This window comes from Urocampus carinirostris, chromosome 1, assembly GCF_059441175.1.
Source record: "Urocampus carinirostris isolate Australia breed hairy pipefish chromosome 1, RoL_Ucar_1.0, whole genome shotgun sequence".
Classification (NCBI taxonomy): domain Eukaryota; kingdom Metazoa; phylum Chordata; class Actinopteri; order Syngnathiformes; family Syngnathidae; genus Urocampus; species Urocampus carinirostris.
In genome coordinates, this window is record NC_142349.1 from 61,575,496 (window position 1) to 61,594,585 (window position 19,090).

Sequence of the window (19,090 nt, forward strand, 5' to 3'; positions counted from 1 at the left end):
TCACTTTATGTTTTCTGTTAAAACGTAATATTGGAATATAATATTGTGAATGTGCTTAATTGCTGTTGAGATTGTCATGATTGTTTTCTGTTTTTAGTGTCAATAAATTTGTTCAAACCAAAAAAAAACACAGTCCAAAAATCACAGCCGCCAAAATGAACATAAAATGATATAGGTACTTAAAATTTGTTGCAGACCTGCAGATTCTGGGTGCCCGTTGATAGTAATCCAAGGAAAAAAAGTGTATATTTCCAAAGGTAAGGGTGAGAAAAATATATATCCATTATTGTCCGCCGTGTCCACAAAAACTCACCTTTACTGGTCCCCACTTTCCCATCAGCCCGCGTTTCCTCCGCCCCTCTTTTTTTATTTGCTTGTGCAGAATAATTGTCTCAAATAGATACAAATAAATACATTACAAAAATATACAGTTGCAAATACATATTACACATATTTACAAAGAAAGACGGTACATCGAGAGAGTTTTCAAAGCTTTAATAATAATATAACTTTGATTCCTAACCCGTGCCTTTGGGAGGTAGCCTCATGCTACTAACAAGACGCTCGCTTACTTCTGTAATCGTTAGGATCACGACAGACCATCCGCTTCTTCCTTCTTGGTAATGACATCTAAGTTGTCTTACTCAATGTCAGAAAGAAACTCTACCATGATGACGTCGTTCCACGCTCCCTTACTTCAATACACCCCAGCAATTTGCCCGTTTGCTTTTGATCTGGATGTTGCGTCATGAACCTTATTTTGGGCAATCTGCACGATGAGGGTATGTTTACGATCATAAATTGTGATCTTCCTCGGCGCATATATTGCATCGGTCTAAATCTTACCTCTTATACTCGAGCACCGCTGCCGGCCGTTAAATAAATAACATAAATTGGCCGCATATATAAATAAGCCGCAGGGTTGAAAATTTGGGAAAAAAGTAGCGGCTCATAGTCCGGAATTTACGGTACATATATTTGGGTGCTCCTCAAAACACATTATAAGGGAATGTTTTCACTTGATTTTGCCCTAAAAAGGAAAAGAAAAGAAAAACTCACTTTGAATTTGATCACGGCTTTTATTTTGTTTTGTTTTTGTTCTTTTTTTTTTTACTCCTTTGCAAACTTGCATTGATTTGCCAAGTGTACACTTGTGGATGAGTGTTGGCTGCCGTCCCAATCTCTTGTCTGAGCCCCGCAAATATTCCCCATCTGCAAGCTAATGCAGGAGAATTTACTTGGCATATTTGCTATTCCACTATTGTTTTTCCTGGAGGGTAGGGTGGTCACCTTAAGGAATGAGAGCCGTCGACCACCTAAAAGGTTTCATTTGTAACACCGAAACCCCTGAATTTTTTTGCATCTGGCCACTAAAAAAGGAACTGATCTATTTCATAGCCTATTTCTATGCCTGACTTTTGATCCAATATTAGCACAATGGCCTACTTTTAAAATAGTGCAAGCAAGTCTCCATTGAGTGTATGGACTATTTTAAACTCTGTTTATGGACAAATTTATGTGGGGAATAGTCCGATTTGTCGAATTCAATATTTCAATGGTGCTTAAAAGCAAGGCGTGGAAAGTTTTTGGTGCTGAAATACTGGTATTCAAACACTCCATGCTAACAAACTGCTGAAAGAAATTAAAGAGATGATTCAAAAACATATAATATAGGTGTAAAGAAGGCTTTTCCAGTTTTCAAATAATACTGATGTAAGTATTTTTAATTTAATTTATAAATTGTAAAAAAATGAGATTTTTTTAGATTAGTCCAAATAAATTTCAAAATATTTTTATTGTTATCATTATCCTTATCATTATAGTTGTTAAATTGTTTTCAATATCCAACCCCCAAACAGAATAATCAGAAAGACTATTGTTATGTCTCCAATTTTTCCTTGATTTTGTCACCTGACATTTTCCATTCAACCAAATATTTTTTATGTAATTATTTTTCATCATATGTTTTTCTTTATAAATGGTTCAAAACAAATTGCAACAAAGAGTATTGTTATGTCTCCGATTTTCTCCTTGATTTTGTAACCTGACATTTTCCATTCAACCAAATATTTTTAATGTAATTTTTTTTCATCATATGATTTTCTTTATAAATGGTTCAAAACAAATTGCAACAAAGAGTATTGTTATGTCTTCGATTTTCGCCTTGATTTTGTAACCTGACATTTTCCATTCAACCAAATAATTTTTATGTAATTACTTTTCATCATATGTTTTTCTTTATAAATGGTTCAAAACAAATTTCAACATTTCAAAAAGTTTCTGAAAACAAAATGGAAAAATAAGGAAAATAAATAATTAATACGGCCAAAATAATCTGCCAAGAGCACAAAAACATTTTATATGGATTATATTACCACATTTCCCCCTTGAATATATAATCTGACATTTGGTAATTAGTTTTAAAGGTTTAAAGTGTTTATTTGTTATGTTATTTCAATTATATTATGTTTTTAAATTAGCAAATTGCTATCACATTTGACTTCATTTTCTAACCTGAATTTTTCCAGTTAATAAATAATTCTGTTGTATATATAAAACATGTAACCAGCCTTGGGGGAAGGGTGCCCGCCTCGTGACTGGGTGGTCACTGGTCCGGGCATCAGCTTAGATAAACCTAAGACTTACAAGACATAGAACCTGTTGCCTCCCTGCTTGGCGCTCGGACTTAGGGTTTGGAATTGGGGGGTTTGCTCACCTAAGACTCCCAATGGCAGGTGTTGCGACATATTGGTTGGGTCTCCTGCATAATGTAAGAGGCGATTAAAAGTGTAGATTCACATCTGTATCAATCTCCCAAAAGAGGTAAGAGTGTGAGTTCTTGACTATAGCAACCTTAGGGGGATATGAATCTTCAATTAAACATGAACAAATCATTTTCAAAATATGGTTATGATCTGTATTGTTGCATTATATCCAAACCCCCTCCCCCAATGAGAAACATTATGTGTAGCTTTGGTCCAATTATTTATATTATACAAGCAGAATGGCTCAGTGTTGCAGGGCATTCTCTTTGGGTTAGGTTGTTGGGGTTGTGGCCTGTTGAAAAAGAGCCAGGGAGCCATTTGGGAGTTCCAAAAGCCACGTGGTCGCATGCAGCTCCAGGGCCGTGTGTGCACGATGTGGGACCCCGGGGAATCATAAGCAGGTTATACACCTTGCAAAACACAACTAAGAGACAGCTTTCCAGATTTGAACAAAATTAGTTTGATTGATTACTACACAACATTTCAGGGAAATGAGGGGTGAGGCGTCCTGTAGTAGGTGGCAGAGAGATCAAAGAGTTAAAATATAAGGGTCTATATTTATACAGCAATTTTCAAGTCATTGCAGACCTCCCAAAGCACTCTACACTCACACTCACACTCCGATAGTGGCGACAGCCATACAAGGCGCCTACCTGCTTATCGGGGGTATTAGGGGCTCCGAACGTGTAAATTCAAATTGGCTTGCCTTCCAGCAGTCCCCGAATGGTCAGGGTCCGTCCAGTCCTGATTTCTTCTAACTCTAAATAAATAAAAATAATGATAAAATAATTTTTTGTGACTTTCACAAAAAAGATTAAGCCACTGACCGCTTACCCCAGAGTTTTGGAGTTACTGGTGCTCTCTCTTCCCCAGCTTAGTGAACTCCTGTTCTCTCTGGACAGCTGTCCTTAAATAGAACTCCCTGGGTATTTATTGCCAATTGGTTGCAGGGCGTGTCTGGGATGAAACGGTAGTTCACAACCTCGCCCAACTAATTGATCCGACAGCGCTTGTTTCTCAGCCAATCAGAACATGAGGACAACAGCCAGTGGCAGCCGATTTAGGTCGTCCATCTTTGTATCACGTGTGATCCACACGCTTGTACAGTAGTATCTCTACTTACTAATTGATTTTGTTCTGGAAGTAGCTTTGTAACCTGAAACATTTGTAAGTAGAGTGTATTGTATCAAAAATGTTCATCTGAGGTATCCGGAATGATTGGTAGGGGTGATGTCCGTTCTTTTTCCTCAGCCAAAAACAAATTTGTAAAAGTGTTTGAAGTGTATAAAAGCATGCAGGCACCCGTACGTTCAACTCAACGTAAATATGATTGATAGAACCGGAACATAGTTATTTGCTCTACAGTAAGTGTTTTATTTTTATTAAATTGAAGTTCACGCTGCTGTCCGGTAGGTTATAACACAGCACCCTATCAGCCTAACAGCGTGACGTGCAGCTAACGTGCAGCTCCCATGTCAATTTGATGTATTACTACGAAATAGAAACCTGGATACACCTTTAAAATCCTGGAATGGGTTGGTTTTGTGATAAATTATGAACTTGTCAAGTTATCTGCAAAGACAGCCTAAAAGAACTTTTCTTCTTTTATAGCATTAGATGTTGCAAGAAATAAAAGTGAGGTGCCATTAAAACTCATGAAGGTCTATTAGAAGGGCAAACAATAAAGTGTGTATGCCCTGCTTTATATTTGCAGTAAGAGTCCGTCAGAGCTGACCAATTTGAATCAATTTCTATGTGAAGTTGGCACGGGGCTGACAACATCCTCGGAGATCGCCAAGATTACAAGGTTATTAGTGTCTTTGGACACCTTGATGCCATGAATACAACTCTGTATATAGTAACTGAGAACCTTTTCTACTGTCTTTTGAGGTTAGCATAATAAGGAATAAATTATTCGGTTATGCTATCAGGAATAGCAACTAAAGACTTGCATGCTGTTATTTCGGCTGCCATATGCTTTCCATCTTTGTATCACTAACAATGCACATGTGATCCACACACTTGTACTGTGTTATATGTCAAAATGGTTCCCTTATGTGTCTGGGGCAGTTTTAATGAGCTGAATTTGCATAATCCGGAAGAAATTATACGACTATTCTATAAGGAATATCGACTGAAGAGTTGCTTGCTGTTGTTATTTCGGCTGCCATATTTGCATGTTATTCATGGATATCGTAGCTATGATGGGCGTAGCTTGGCGCTCGCTGTCGGATGTATGAAAAGGAAAGGGTGTGTCCACACACCAAGTAAAACCTGCCTTGCATGGTGGGACTTTGCGTTTCCACAACGCAGGCACATTTTTATCAATTTTGTTGGTATTTATTAGGGGGTGCCTTGACACGAAAGTACAACTGTGTATATATTCACGAAGAACGGTTGAGCCGTTTTCGAGCTACAAGCCACATATAAAAACACAGGCACGCGCACACACAAACACACGCACAAATTGGGATTTATATATATACCGGTAAATTTAGGTTTGTAATAATGAATTGTTTAAAAAAATGATTCAACAAATTGCATTAAATATGTGTCTAAATAATATTACTATCATCATGATCACTTTTATTGTTAGATTATTTTTAATATCCAAAACAAAATAGAAAAATATAAAAAAAAAGATTTCACTTAGAAAATATAATTTCACCACATATTTTGAAGTGTACAAATAACGTTGACATAAATAACCATCAAAATATATTTTTTTATCTCTAGATGGTAGAAAAACACAGCATTTGATCAAATGAATTTAATATCTTTGAAATTATTTTTCTATCATTGTTATGATGGTGATTATTTTATTATATTATTTTCAATATCCGACACCAAAGACTCTTTGTGTTTTTGTAAGGAAAATCATTATATTATTTATATCCTATTGACCTGATAATTAGCATTATATCATAATATATAATTATATCATAAAATTAAATATTACTGTAGTTGTACATAAACCCCTCGGAAATGATAAAAACTGGTCTAATGAATGCAGGAGCCTGCTTGTAATAATTGCTATGGCAACCTCGTGGACCACCGCTTTTCCCCCTACTTCTTGTCCTCGCCATGGCCATCCATTGAACAGAAGGTGGCGCACGCGAGTGCTAACGGAGGAAGGCGTGCGGTGCAAATAACTTTGCCACTGTCCGACCGCTCCTCATTGCAGCTGGTGATACTCATCCTCATCCCGCAGTCGGACGCGCACGCACAATGGAGCCACTTGCGCGCTGAGCTCCCGAAACAGCGCGCACTGACTTCCAAAAGCGCTTTGAGAAGTGTTGCGCGAACTTACGCGCGCGTATTTCGACGCCCAAAGTTGTTTTTGATCGAGTGTATTTCACCAACAAGACGCGGTAATGGAGTAAACAGCAGAGACTGAGCCTGTGTCTACTCTTTCATTAGAATGGCTCGCTTTGGTGACGAGTCCGCCCCGAGCACCGTGGACTCCGGGGATGGGGACGCAGAACGCGGCGGAGGCGACGCGCAGGACTCGGCGGCTGTTGCAGCGGCTGGAGGAGGAGGCAGCGACGGATCGGGTGCGATGACGGCGTCCATGAAGCAAGCCAAGGCGCAGCGGGCCCGGACTATGGCTCTGTATAATCCGGTTCCGCACCGGCAGAACTGCCTAACGGTCAACAGGTCGCTCTTCATTTTCGCGGAGGACAACATCATCCGCAAGTACGCGAGAAGGATCATCGAGTGGCCATATCCTTTTTCAGCACCAAGGACAGTGCGCAACTTCTTGTAATTATGTCGCCTCTTGAGCTTTGTTTTGCTAGCATTAGAATTGCATTATAATTGTCTTAATTGACATTGATCACAACATAGTGAGAATTGTTTTAACGAGAATAGACATGGCACTCAGATAGTTGATACCAGTAACTGTTACTTTCCAATGGGCATTTATTAACCAGGCTAACTGCTGTGCCTTTTTTGGAGGTTAGAGAAAATTATGGATGGGCAAGTACTGACACTGGTGATCGGTATATGTGCTGATAGTAGTTGTTTTAAGGCATTGGGACTTACGATGGTAGTTGATACAAGTATCTGTAGTCTTCTATTGTGTGTTTAATGAGCATGCTAACTACTTTTGCTTTTTACTTAGGTTAAAAATCATGGGTGAGCGTGTATCAAATACTAGTGATTGGTATTGATGATGATGCCAGCCCCTTTTTAGGTGTTGGTATACACAATAGTAGTTGGTACTAGTATCTGTAACCTTCTAATGGGATTTAACAATCAGGATCTTTTAATTAAACAGATGGTAAAATGCCGATAACAATACCAGTTTCGATTTTCAGATTCTCTTGGCCTGTGGTGGCTTACGTTTTTCCATGCAGGTCACATTTTCCTTTTGCCAATTCTATTTTTATGTGGCCCCTGAGAGCGGGTATGCATACGTAGAATACTCGTTTTTAAACATCAACATTTTGTGATAAAAAATGGAAAATAAATTCAAACCTTTTTTACCATTATCAAGGCCTATGATGTATGTAGCTGCAACTCAAAAAAACCTCCCCAAACCATATCGAAAAGGGGCATGGAAATTCTTAAGAGACATAAGGTGGTTGCAAAATTAGTGTTTATAGGGACTGTGTGTATTAATTGACCATTACATGTCAGGACCAGAACGGAAACAGGACCCAATAGGCTTACGTTTAAGTTATATTGGAGGAAAGAGAAAGGCCTGCGCCCACAATCCGGTGTTCGCTGGTCGCGGGAAGCAAATCGCTCTCGTACTCGGATTGTGCTCCGAACGCGGAAGTGGGTCGGAAACGAGTTGTGAGCCGGGACGGGAGAGCAGACGTGGTCGGGATCAAAAACGAGATGTAAGTCGGGACAAGGGAGAGCAGACTTGGTTGTGATCAAAACAGGTCGTAGCGGGAGACAAACAGGAGCAAAAAAACGGGACAGGCGTGAGTCAGGGTCAAAAAAGGCTTGCCTAGTATACATGGAGATTCGCAGACGGACTGACAACAGGGAATTGAGAGGATAGAGTTCAAATAGTGACAGGGAGCCAATCAGAACCCACTGCGCCAAATGAGCGAGCACAGGTGAATCGCATCAGTAATCATGACATTACATGCCATTGTATTGTGTCAATGCAGCCAAAAACTAGTGACAAAAGGCACCAGGAAGAATACGAACTACGAAGACTGAAAGTGGCAAAATAGAACATTTTTTTCTTCTCATTTACTTGCTCAACCTTCCACAAGATTTCTGGTCTTTGGGGGTACCCTGTTTTTTTAAATACATGTTTATATCATTGTTCATTTATGTCTCATTATTTGTATCACTATTGTTTTTATCATGAGTTTTTTACAACTAGAAGGTGCTAAATAATACACACTGCCCATTTAATATCACGGTCTCAATAACAGAATTGACTTCCCGTAGGTGTCCTAAAACTTGAAACGTGTGTTCAATTTTGTACACTTCATTGAACTGCTGCAGTGTGCACATTTTTCATTTTGTGCTGGATATAAAGTTAGGTTGTGTGTGGCGATCATTAGAATCTGCCTGTGGGGGAGGCTGGCATAGTGTGGGCACACGTAAGCACATCTCCGCATGCCTTATAGTGCTCCGAGTGGGTGTCGGTTCAAATCCAGCTCAGCAGTTCCTCTCTGCCTCTTGCACAGGATGTTTTTGTGTGTGTCCATGTAATCCAAACCCAGCTCTGAATTTGATGGAATTTGGATACGTATTCCTTGCCTAAACTTTGTGGCTCATGGCTCAGTTCCCTCCCCCCCTCTCTCCCAGTCGTCCTCCGGTTACCTAACCAGCGTGGGTGAGTGGGAGTAGGGGGGGCTTAGTGGTCAAGACTTGCTCCAGGGCATTGGAATCAACACAGAGGAGTGTGGGAGGGCTCTGGCAAAAATGTCTGCATGTTCAGAACCACGTTCCCCCCACCATTTTGTCGATCCAAGTGCAAAACATTCAGATGAATTCAACGTGATTTGGGTTGTTAAACAGAACGCTGAGTCACTTGAGTACTTTTCGCCATTGATACATTCAGTAAGTTAGTTGGTGACCTCCAAAGTGGAACATTACTGTTCTGTATAGAAAGCGGGTTGAGGTTTCATTACCTTTTTTATGCCAGTTTTAACCTTGAACTCCAAGATTCCAAATTGAATTAACATTCAACCTCCAAATTTGAAAACCATTTCAATTGGTTACCATTTCATTTCCACCATAAATTAGATTCATGAAGTTTTCACTTTACTGTGTTGAATAAGATATTTTTGGCCCCTCTATACGGATTTCCCCCGCTATATGACATCAACAAGTAGTCCGTGCACCCAAAAATGATGCAGTGTTTGTGCATCCGATGAGTTACATTTGTAAGATGCCTGTCTGCCATTAATCACTGTCATATAAAATGCAGGTTTGTTATTAGGTTTGTCATGGCATCATTAAATCCCAATATTATATTTGCTGAACCTGCCTCCAAAATGACCTTTTCTCTCATCGTTCTGTTCAAAATCCCGTGTTCTTTGTAAATACTTGGAAAATCTGCAATACAAAACTGTTTTTATCCTCTTGCTACGGGTCCCAAGGTTGCCAGTGATGCCAAAGGGAGTAGAAAAAACATGATAACATAATCTTATTGGCATACGAGTTAAAAAAATTCTTGTTGTAATTAATTACTCTAACAAGAAAGAAAATACCATATTGTCTGCTCTCAATATTAGTTTTCTTAATTCACATAAAGATAAACTTGTCCTAAACAAAGAAAATCACTTCTAAAACCAGGAAAACAATCTGACCTGAAGCAATACTTATTTTAAAATACATCTATTTTTGCAATGTAGATAGAGCAAAGCTATCAGACCAGCATCCAATTGTGTGGATTCCCTTTAAAGACTGACAACCAGGGGGTCAATGCATTGTCTTTGTTAAATATGTTTTTCATAGTTTCATATGATATCATATTTAAGTTTGTCTTTTCCAAACCAAACACAACATAATGCAACTGGATATCCTCAAAATCCAAATGACAATGTATGCATAAGATTTTATGAAACGTATCCTACCAAATCTCTACATAGCATGTTCTGTGACAGATAGCATGTGCTGTTATTTTGAGCCGCTATCAATATCTAGCACCGTAGATGCGAAGGTGACGGCATGAGCAAGTGCTGGTCTCTGGGTCGCCATCCCAGCTGGTCTTCAGTAGAACCACTGACCTATTTTCTTTGGAGGAAAAGACGTTGACATCGACATCATTTCCTCTCGCTCGTTGTCAACATATGACAGGCAACGATTTTGTTCTTGACACGATTATCATCGATTCACAATACACAAAATCTCAAATTTCACAACACAATTGAAATGAAAACGGAAGAAAGGGCCTTCAGCAGTGTTCCCCAACCACTGGGCCGCAGACCGGTACAGGAAAGGAAAATAAGTTTCTTTCTTTTTTGCTTATTATTGTTTTACTGACACATCTAACGTAACCCGGGAGTTTGAGGCAGTGTGTTTCAATTAAAATCAGTGTTGTTCTAATGGGTAGGCGCAGTTGCCCATGGGTAGTGCAATTGTCAAGTTGAACACGAGGGTCCCAACCAACGGAACATACAGGGAGGGGTAGACTAAACCAGATTCCTTCACTTCATCATGTTCCAAACTTTTTGCTGGACGCTAATTTTATACAAATTAGTGGCCAATGAAAAACAAGGATCGAGAGATGCATTTCGTATCAGGACCAGAACGGAAACGGGACCCAATTACGTAGCGTACCACAAGTTTTTTTGAAGGAAAGAGGAAGGGCTGCGTCGTTCTCATACTCGGATTGTGATCTGAACAGGGATGTGGATCTTCCGTAGCGAGTAATGGTGGTGTCAGGGGCAGAAAAACTGGTCGGTAGCCGGGACTGGGAGAGCAAGGCATGGTCAGGGTTGGAAACAAGTCGTAAGTCAGAACGGGAGAGTAGACGTAGTCGGGGACAAAAAGAGGTCGTAAGCCAGGACGGGAGAGCAGACGTGGTCAGGATCAAAACAGGAGACAGAGGGGAGCAAAAACGGGACAGGTGGGAGTCAGGGTCGAAAAAGGCTTGCCTAGTATGCACTGAGGTTCGCAGACAGACTGACAACAGGGGACTGACAGGACAGGGTTCAAATAGTGACAGGGAGCCAATCAGAAGCCGCAGCGGTTGGCGCCAAATGAGCGGGCACAGGTGAGTCACATCAGTAATCACGACATTACGAGGATACATGGAATCTCTACTTTGATTAAACAAAAAGCAGTGCACAGAAACCACATAACACTTTCAGATTCAGATTCAGATTCAGATTCAGATCTACTTTATTGTCGTCCCGATTATTTTCTCTGCTGTCCTCGTTACCCTCCTCACACTACCCCAGTCGGTAGCGCTGCAGCCTCCACACCACACAGAGATACAGCTGGTCAGGATACTCTCTATGGTGCCCCTGTAGAATGTGATGAGGGAGGGTGGGGGCAGGTGGGCTCTCCTCATCCTCCGCAGGAAGTACAGGCGCTGCTGTGCCCTCTTAACCAGTGATGCAGTGTTCACGGACCAGGTGAGTTTGTTTGTAATGTGCACCCCTAGGAACTTGATACTGCTGACAACCTCCACAGCCTTGTTGTTGATGCAAAGTGGGGCATGGTTGGGCTGGTTTTTCCTAAAGTCGACAATGATCTCTTTAGTTTTGTCAACATTCAGGACCAGGCTGTTGTCCCTGCACCAGCCCACCAACTGCTCCACCTCCTCTCTGTAGGCCAGGTCGTTGTCATCCCTGATGAGGCCCACCACTGTTGTGTCGTCAGCATACTTCACGATGTGGTTTGTGGCGGACCTAGGGACGCAGTCGTGTGTCATCAAGGTGAACAGCAAGGGGCTTAGGACGCAGCCTTGGGGGGAGCCCGTGCTGAGGTAGATGACATCTGAACTGTTCTGACCTATCCGCACTGATTGGGGTCTGTCACAGAGGAAGTCCAGCAGCCAGTTCCGCAGGGGGGTGTTGAAACCCAGGAGTCTCATTTTGTCTACCAGATGTTGTGGGATGATGGTGTTGAATGCTGAACTGAAGTCCAGGAACAGCATCCGCACATGGGTGTTCTCTCCTCTAGATGTGTCAGGCTCAGGTGAAGCGCAGAGGAGATGGCATCCCTGGTGGAGCGGTTTGTCCTGTCGGCAAACTGAAAGGGGTCGAATGAGGAGGGGAGACTGGAGGTGATGTGCTCTTTAACCAGTCTCTCAAAGCACTTCATTATGATAGGAGTCAGTGCAACGGGCCGGTAATCGTTGAATGATAAGATCTGGGGTTTCTTTGGCACTGGGATGATGTTGGCAAATTTGAAGCATGATGGTACTTTGGCTTGGTCTAGCGAGGTGTTGAAAATGTCTGTTAGTACACAAGCCAGCTGATCGGCGCACTCCCTAAGTACCCGCCCCGGAATGTTGTCCGGGCCTGGAGCCTTCCTTGTGTTGACCCTTCTCAGGGTCTTCCTCACGTCAGATGAGTCCAGGTGGAGTGCTCTTTCGTCTTGATTTGGAACCGCTTTCCCTGCAGGGGTGCCGTTTTGTGCCTCGAACCTTCCAAAGAATTTGTTGAGGTCATTCAGAAAGTCCATGCTAGTGTTCTGCACTGGGGCGGTGGTTGGCTTGTAACTGGTGATGGCCTGAATGCCTTTCCACATATCCCTGGTGTTGGTTGTGTTGAGGAAACGTTCCTGGATTTTTTGACTGTGCGTTCGCTTTGCTAGTCTGATAGCCCGGTTCAGGTTAGCCCTCGCTGATAACAGCGCCTCCTTGTCACCAGATCTAAAGGCAAGGTTCCGTACTTTTAGTTGTTTGCGTATTTCAGCAGTCATCCAGGTTAGCGGTTTGCGAGGGTTAGTTCGTTTTATAATTTTGTATTCTTGATTACTTGGCACAGGCTCAATAAAATTTTGCATCAAACACTGGGTTGACCAGAGTGTGTTGGAATGAGTTGGCTCACGTCATGTGATGTTGGTACGATGTTAGGAAAACTCCTACATTTCTTTCCATGACTACATGGTGGATATACACTTGCTAGTAATATTGTTCTTACCAATCACGTCTTTGTTTTTATTAATGTAATAATAGATATTATTTTAAAAATGTACAACCAACTTTAATGCAAACATTAGCCAGGGCTGTGATAATATAGTCAGACATCAAACCGGTCAGTAGTACCATCGGGGTTGGGGACTACTTGTTAGTGGGACGAAGCCAAAACTAATCTGGATCTTGTCCCCTCAACTGTCTTGATATGTTCCATATTATAAAGTTAAAAAAATAACAATCACAGATCTCCATTGTTTGAAAAGAACTTTGAATCCCCTAATCCATTATGCATTGTTTACTAAGCATTTTTGGGCCAATGTATTGTTTTGATAAAAAAAAAAAAAAATTAAAAGACACAGTGTCCATTGAAAATATCTAAAAAATAATTCCCGGCACCAACTTATTCATTTTGATTCATAACTTTTCAATGTATCTTTATTCTACCTGTTTTTTTAAGTTTTGCTTCATTTTTCATCTTGATATTCTGGAAAAATAACAACAATAATACTTAAAATGAGCAAAAATGATCTGCCAGTGGAACAAAAAGACATTTGTGTAAAATGACTTGACTTTTTCATTTTTAAGAAGAAAGAAAAGAATCCAAAAAGCACAATTGTGTGCAAACGTTGGTATATTAATATTTGCAATGTAATCTTGAACATGATACGTTATTAAATATACTGTATTTCATCACGAGCAAATGATTGATATAATAAAGATAATTACCTGCCTCCACCTACTGATGTGGATGAATGTTATGGTTATTCGCCTAATCAATGGGGAAAAAAAAGCAGCGATAGCAATGTCATGTTTTACTTTACAAATATGAAAAGAAGCTATTTCCTGCAGTACACTCGACAAAGTGTCACAGCACACCGGTGTGCCCTGATAAACTTGTTGAAAAACGCTCCATTAATGAAACAATGAACATTTGATTAAAGTTTTAGTTTCACATCACTTTGTAAGATTCAAGGTAATCACAAAAATAAATTGTTTTATTATACTGTATAATGTATGCGCAGGTCCTTAAATGGAATAATACTATGCAGATGAATCTGCCCCACTAAACTGTGGAAGTTTGAGATTTGATCTGCAACTGTTTAAACGTAGGCTCAAAACACTCTTCTATTCTATAGCTTATGAATGACCTGTATTTCACGTTGACAATATCTGTGTATTATTTGTTATTGCAAACTTCCATTGCAGCCAGGTCATCCTGAAAGGGGGATTACCTTTCCTAAAGGTTTCTAACCTCATGTTGAGGTTTTTGAGATTTTCCTTGCCCTCATGGAGGTATAAGATCAGGGGATGGTGTAATAATAGTCTGTGGTTTGCAATTACCTGTGGTCTGTGCATCCCTCTAAGACTCCTTGTGGTTAAGAGCTATTCAGATAAACATGATTTGACTTGACATTCTTTACAATTTTTACCACATGGGAAATAGCACATGGTTTTTAATCACTGACAGCAACTATATAAAAGTTTGGTGTCCTCTTTGTCAGGGCAAGGTGACATTGCCGCACTCTAGGTGAATTGCCGTCCCCCTCCTCTCACAAAATACCCCAGCCCCCTCTTTTTTTTCACCTGCTTAACATGAAAAGCACTTAAAAGGCTTGAAGGTTGCCATAGCAGCAGAAGCCTCCTTAACAGATTGCCTCCCTATCACCAAACATCAACGATGTCTTATTCATCTGTGATTAAAATGTCATTCGTCAAGTTTTTTTCTCATTCTTATACCTATTTTCTATTTTTTATGTATATAATATATAATCTTTTTAATTTTGAACCAATGTTGCATATGCACATGAGCGTCTTCCTTAACTTTTTGTTCCCTTTACGCCTTTCGAGTACATGATCCTGGCTACTATAACGGCCAACTGTGTGGTGTTGGCTCTGGAGCAGCACCTGCCTGGAGAGGACAAGACCCCCATGGCAAAGAGACTGGTGAGGATAAACAGATTTTAGAAGTTCCTACGATGTTTTATGCCCTTAATGCAACACTCCGTGAAGTTAGTGATTGAGAAATAATTGAAATCATAATAATCATACTGTGCCATGAAAAAGTACTTAGTAGTAAAATATCTTTTCTCATAGGGCCAGGTAAACCTAGATTTTCTTTGTGCCTTAATAAATGGAATGAATATTTCAAAACTGCATTTTGTATTTCCTTGAGTTTTCTCCTTGTGATATTGAAGTTAGATTGATGAGCTGAAACCTTTGTGAGTAATAAATATAAATATTTGAAAACAATATTATGCACTCATATACGTATGCAAAAAACACAGAATTCAGGAAAGGGGCAATTACTTTTTCACAGCACTGTAAATTCTATTGATGTTTTTATGAAAATGATCATTTACAATTTTTTAATGTGTCATGATAAGTGCCATTTACAGACATAGACATTGAATTTAAATTTTAACAAAGTGGGCTGCAAATTGTTTACATTTTCATAAATTTAAATGGCAAAGAAATTCTATTTTTCCATCAGTATTGATTTGATTTTTGTCCTCGAGCTATTCACTCACCGTTTAAAAAATTTAAATAATTGAAAAATATATGCCTTATTCCCAAACCTTCTTGTGCAGGGTTTGCATGTTCTCCCCGTGCTTGCGTGGGTTTCCTCTGGGCACTCCGGTTTTCCTCCCACATTCCAAAACATGCATGTCAGGTTAATTGGCTGGTCCAAATTGTCTCTCTGTGTAAATGATTGAGTGTCTGTGTGCCCTGCGACTGACTGGCAACCAGTTCAGGGTGTCCCCTGCCCACTGCCTGAAGATAGCTGGGATGGGCTCCAGCACCCGCGCGACCCTACTGAGGATAAGCAGGGCAGATAATGGATGGATGGATGCCTCATTCCTTTTAAAAGTGTATATATAATAACCAAATTAACAGTTTTAATATACATATACTTTGGTAGTGCAACACCTAAAATACCTCAATAAACTGTTAAGTAATCATTAAAAAAATGACAGTGAAAACTTTCAAAATTAGTGCTTAAGATGCAGAGGGTTCAGGAGCTCTGGCACCACCTTATGTCTATCTGCCACCAAGTATGGCATATATTCAGTTTTTCTCAGATTTCTTTTAGCTAAAATAGTTTTGTTTTTGCTCCATAGGCACAAAGTGCCTGAAATCATTAAACATTGAGTGCCATAGATAGCAAATTTAAATCTTAGTGAGGTTGACTGCAGATTTTTTAAATTTACCTTGTTTTTATATAAATGGTAAAAACATTTCTACTACTTAGGTTACTGATTGATAACAAAAAGATATAATTGCGTATTAATTCACTTTTTGATTCATCTTTTCTCAATTTAAACGGCGGAAAAATGCTACTTTTAAATGCAATAAAAAAAATCAACAATTTTATTACGCAATATTGTAAAAAACATATTATGCACACATTAACATTATCAACTTTTTAAAAATAATGGATTAATTATTATTGGACTCATTACTGGAAACATTTTCCAGAGTTTGCTGAGGAGCATGAGCTTTTGCACCACCTTGTATCTAACTGTGTGGCCTAATTGTCAGAAAGCATGTGGAGTGGTCATGTCATTTTTTGGGGATGAGACTTTGACTGCTGGAATTTTTAGCAATAACACTTTAGTATGGTCTTTAAACACAAATGATGCCTTATACCTGGTGTCACCAAACGTGGCACCTGCAGCCACACTAAGAACACCTGACTAGCCTGCGGACCGCTCACCAGTGAAGCATGTGATTTTCTTGGGAATTGCGATTTCTAATGAGCACGAGAAAACTTTAGTCTTTAAATACATGATGAATGTCATGAACCAGACCAGGACCTAAATGCGTGACGTTTCTCACGCAAGCTTTTATTTTACGGGAAATGGGGAGTCATTCACATTAGGCGGCAGTCTGGCATGGAAAGACAGGAAGCCAGACACCGACGAGATCGATACCAATTGCCCGAGCAGATATCGGACGGATGGGGTCGATACCGGACAGGACGGGACTGACAGGATTTATAATGAAACAGGATATCGAAATTAAACAGGACAAACTAGATGGGAACGAAAACTGGAGAGAAAAACAAACGGGACAAAAATAGATGGGAACGAAACTGGAAACCGATATTAAACAGGACAAAATAAACGGGAACAATACCAGACAGGAAATACCAACAGGAACCAGGACCAAGTCTGAACCCACGTCTTGCGGGGCAGAGGATCGTTGACGGACTGACAAAAAAAGAGTGACAGGACTGGGTTTATATAGCAGGGAAGCCAATCTGTCAACAAACCGCAGCTGGCGCCATACGGGCGGGACCAATTGGGCGCCGTGGCAACCGTGACAATAAATGCTTGCAAAAGAATTTAATTTATTGATAAAAATCAGTTATACATGGCAGATGTTTCAGTTGGTTGACTGAGCCTGTTTTAAACATACTTATATTAATTACAACCTGGTAGTAACATTACATTAACATCGTAAAAGCATAGTAATAACATATGAATTTATTTTAGAAATGGGAGCCTTTCGTACTGGTCGGTGACCAAAATTAAAGTAGCTCTCAAAAAGTTTGGTGACCCCTGCCTTATACTTTATCTGTTCCGGAAAATTAAAGTAGTGATATGGGGTAATTGCAGGGTACATCAAATCGCTAAAACTGTAGTGTCTTCAGTAAATGGACACGTTATGTACTGCTCCGTATCTTAGTAGCGCTAGTAAACATGCTAATTGTAGTGTTTAGTTCTCCTAGCTCCTCATACGCTTGTAATTGCAGGCTGGTTGCCACGCGTCACGGACGACACGTCGATTGTTTTGACTTTGTGACTCGATTTCGATCATAACGATTCTTCCACCCCCGTCGGCCGTTCCGCAGGAGAAAACGGAACCGTACTTCATTGGGATCTTCTGTTTTGAGGCCGGCATCAAGCTGGTGGCACTGGGCTTTGTTTTCCACAAAGGATCCTACCTGAGGAACGGCTGGAACGTCATGGACTTCATTGTGGTGCTCAGCGGGTGAGTGGCGTTGTCACGGCAACCACAATGTTTGTTTGGCCACAAGTTGTTTGTGCATTGGCTCGCACAAGCCAAATACTCGAGTTGCTCAGAAATCTGAATGGAGCACAATATTGGATGTGAAGCAATGATCGATAACATTTCCTTCAGGTTTTCATTAGTGGTAATGATACCAACGGAGGATAACATTTTGTTCCAATTAAATTGTTCAATGCAAAAAAATCTTTATGTCCCAATAAAAAATTCTACATATCTAGGAAATAGTGGAGATTTCTACTGAAAATCCTGATGCCATTCCTATCACTGTGGATAAGTCTCCTTCAGGTCCCTTTCCTCCCATGGTTAGTCTGTGCCTTGCCATCCTCCTATTTTTTCAATTATTATTCATTTTGATTTTATTGCATTTTATATTCTATGCCTGTTTATTAGGTGTTTCAAGTTGTTGGGTGGGGAAATTGTCCTCATACTGAGGTTTTTGAGTTTTTCTTTTCCGTCATGTGGGTTTAAGATCAGGGGATGGTGTAATTGTAACCTGTGCAGTCTTTTGAGGCATTTTGTGAATAAGGGCTATAAAATAAATGTGACTTGACTCTTATCAGATGCTGAATGTTTTTACACAGCACTGAAAGGTTTTGTTAAATTTTGTCTTAATATATATGTTGTGGCTCTTTAAAAAAATCTTTAGAATGTCAAGAAGTCCAACTTCGTGGGCAAGAGAAAGGATCTTCCTCTGCCTTTTAGTGCTTTTGTTGGTCCCTTGTTTTTTTTGACACGATTGCTTTTAGAGAAACTCAAAATTGAAAAACAATAAGACGTATAAAATGTAGGCTCTTCAAGCTATTGTACGTACATCTACAACTTAGACAGCAATGTTATTAAAGCACAGGCAGACATAGGCCGAAAAGGGGCTGGGCAACTGTTTAACCAATTAAAATGCAGAACACAGGAAGAAAAGTAAACCGCGATAGAGCGAGGGATTACTGAATTAGTAGTCGTTTGTTGTACCAGATTGCTGAATATACTTCCTGTAATTAAACTGTTTTAAAACACTGAATGCTTATCAAATCTTGAGGTACTCAAAGATGATCACTCACATTAATTAAAGTGGACCAAACTCATTTTGATTTACCGAGCTGCAGATGCTAAAGCAATGGATTAATCTCAGACGAGCTTCGTCATCTCTCTGTGATTTGTTGGAGCGTCCCGACAACCTTACCTCCCCTTCTGTCGAGTAGCTTGACCCAGTGGCTGCATCCAGGCT

The 19,090-nt window shown here is 40.1% G+C and overlaps 1 protein-coding gene across 2 annotated transcripts in view; it reads left to right on the plus strand.

Moving 5' to 3' along the window:
* cacna1eb (calcium voltage-gated channel subunit alpha1 Eb) overlaps positions 1-19,090 on the plus strand; it is a 104,296-nt gene that overhangs the window by 18,659 nt on the left and 66,547 nt on the right. Inside the window, exons 3-5 of one of the 2 annotated variants that reach the window (XM_088347515.1) lie at positions 6,186-6,488; positions 14,673-14,778; positions 17,690-17,829. In XM_088347515.1, the coding sequence (XP_088203641.1) occupies positions 6,186-6,488; positions 14,673-14,778; positions 17,690-17,829 (549 nt within the window). Of the gene's footprint in view, positions 1-6,185; positions 6,489-14,672; positions 14,779-17,689; positions 17,830-19,090 lie in introns of those variants that run through there. The other variant, XM_088347508.1, reaches the window with a different exon arrangement.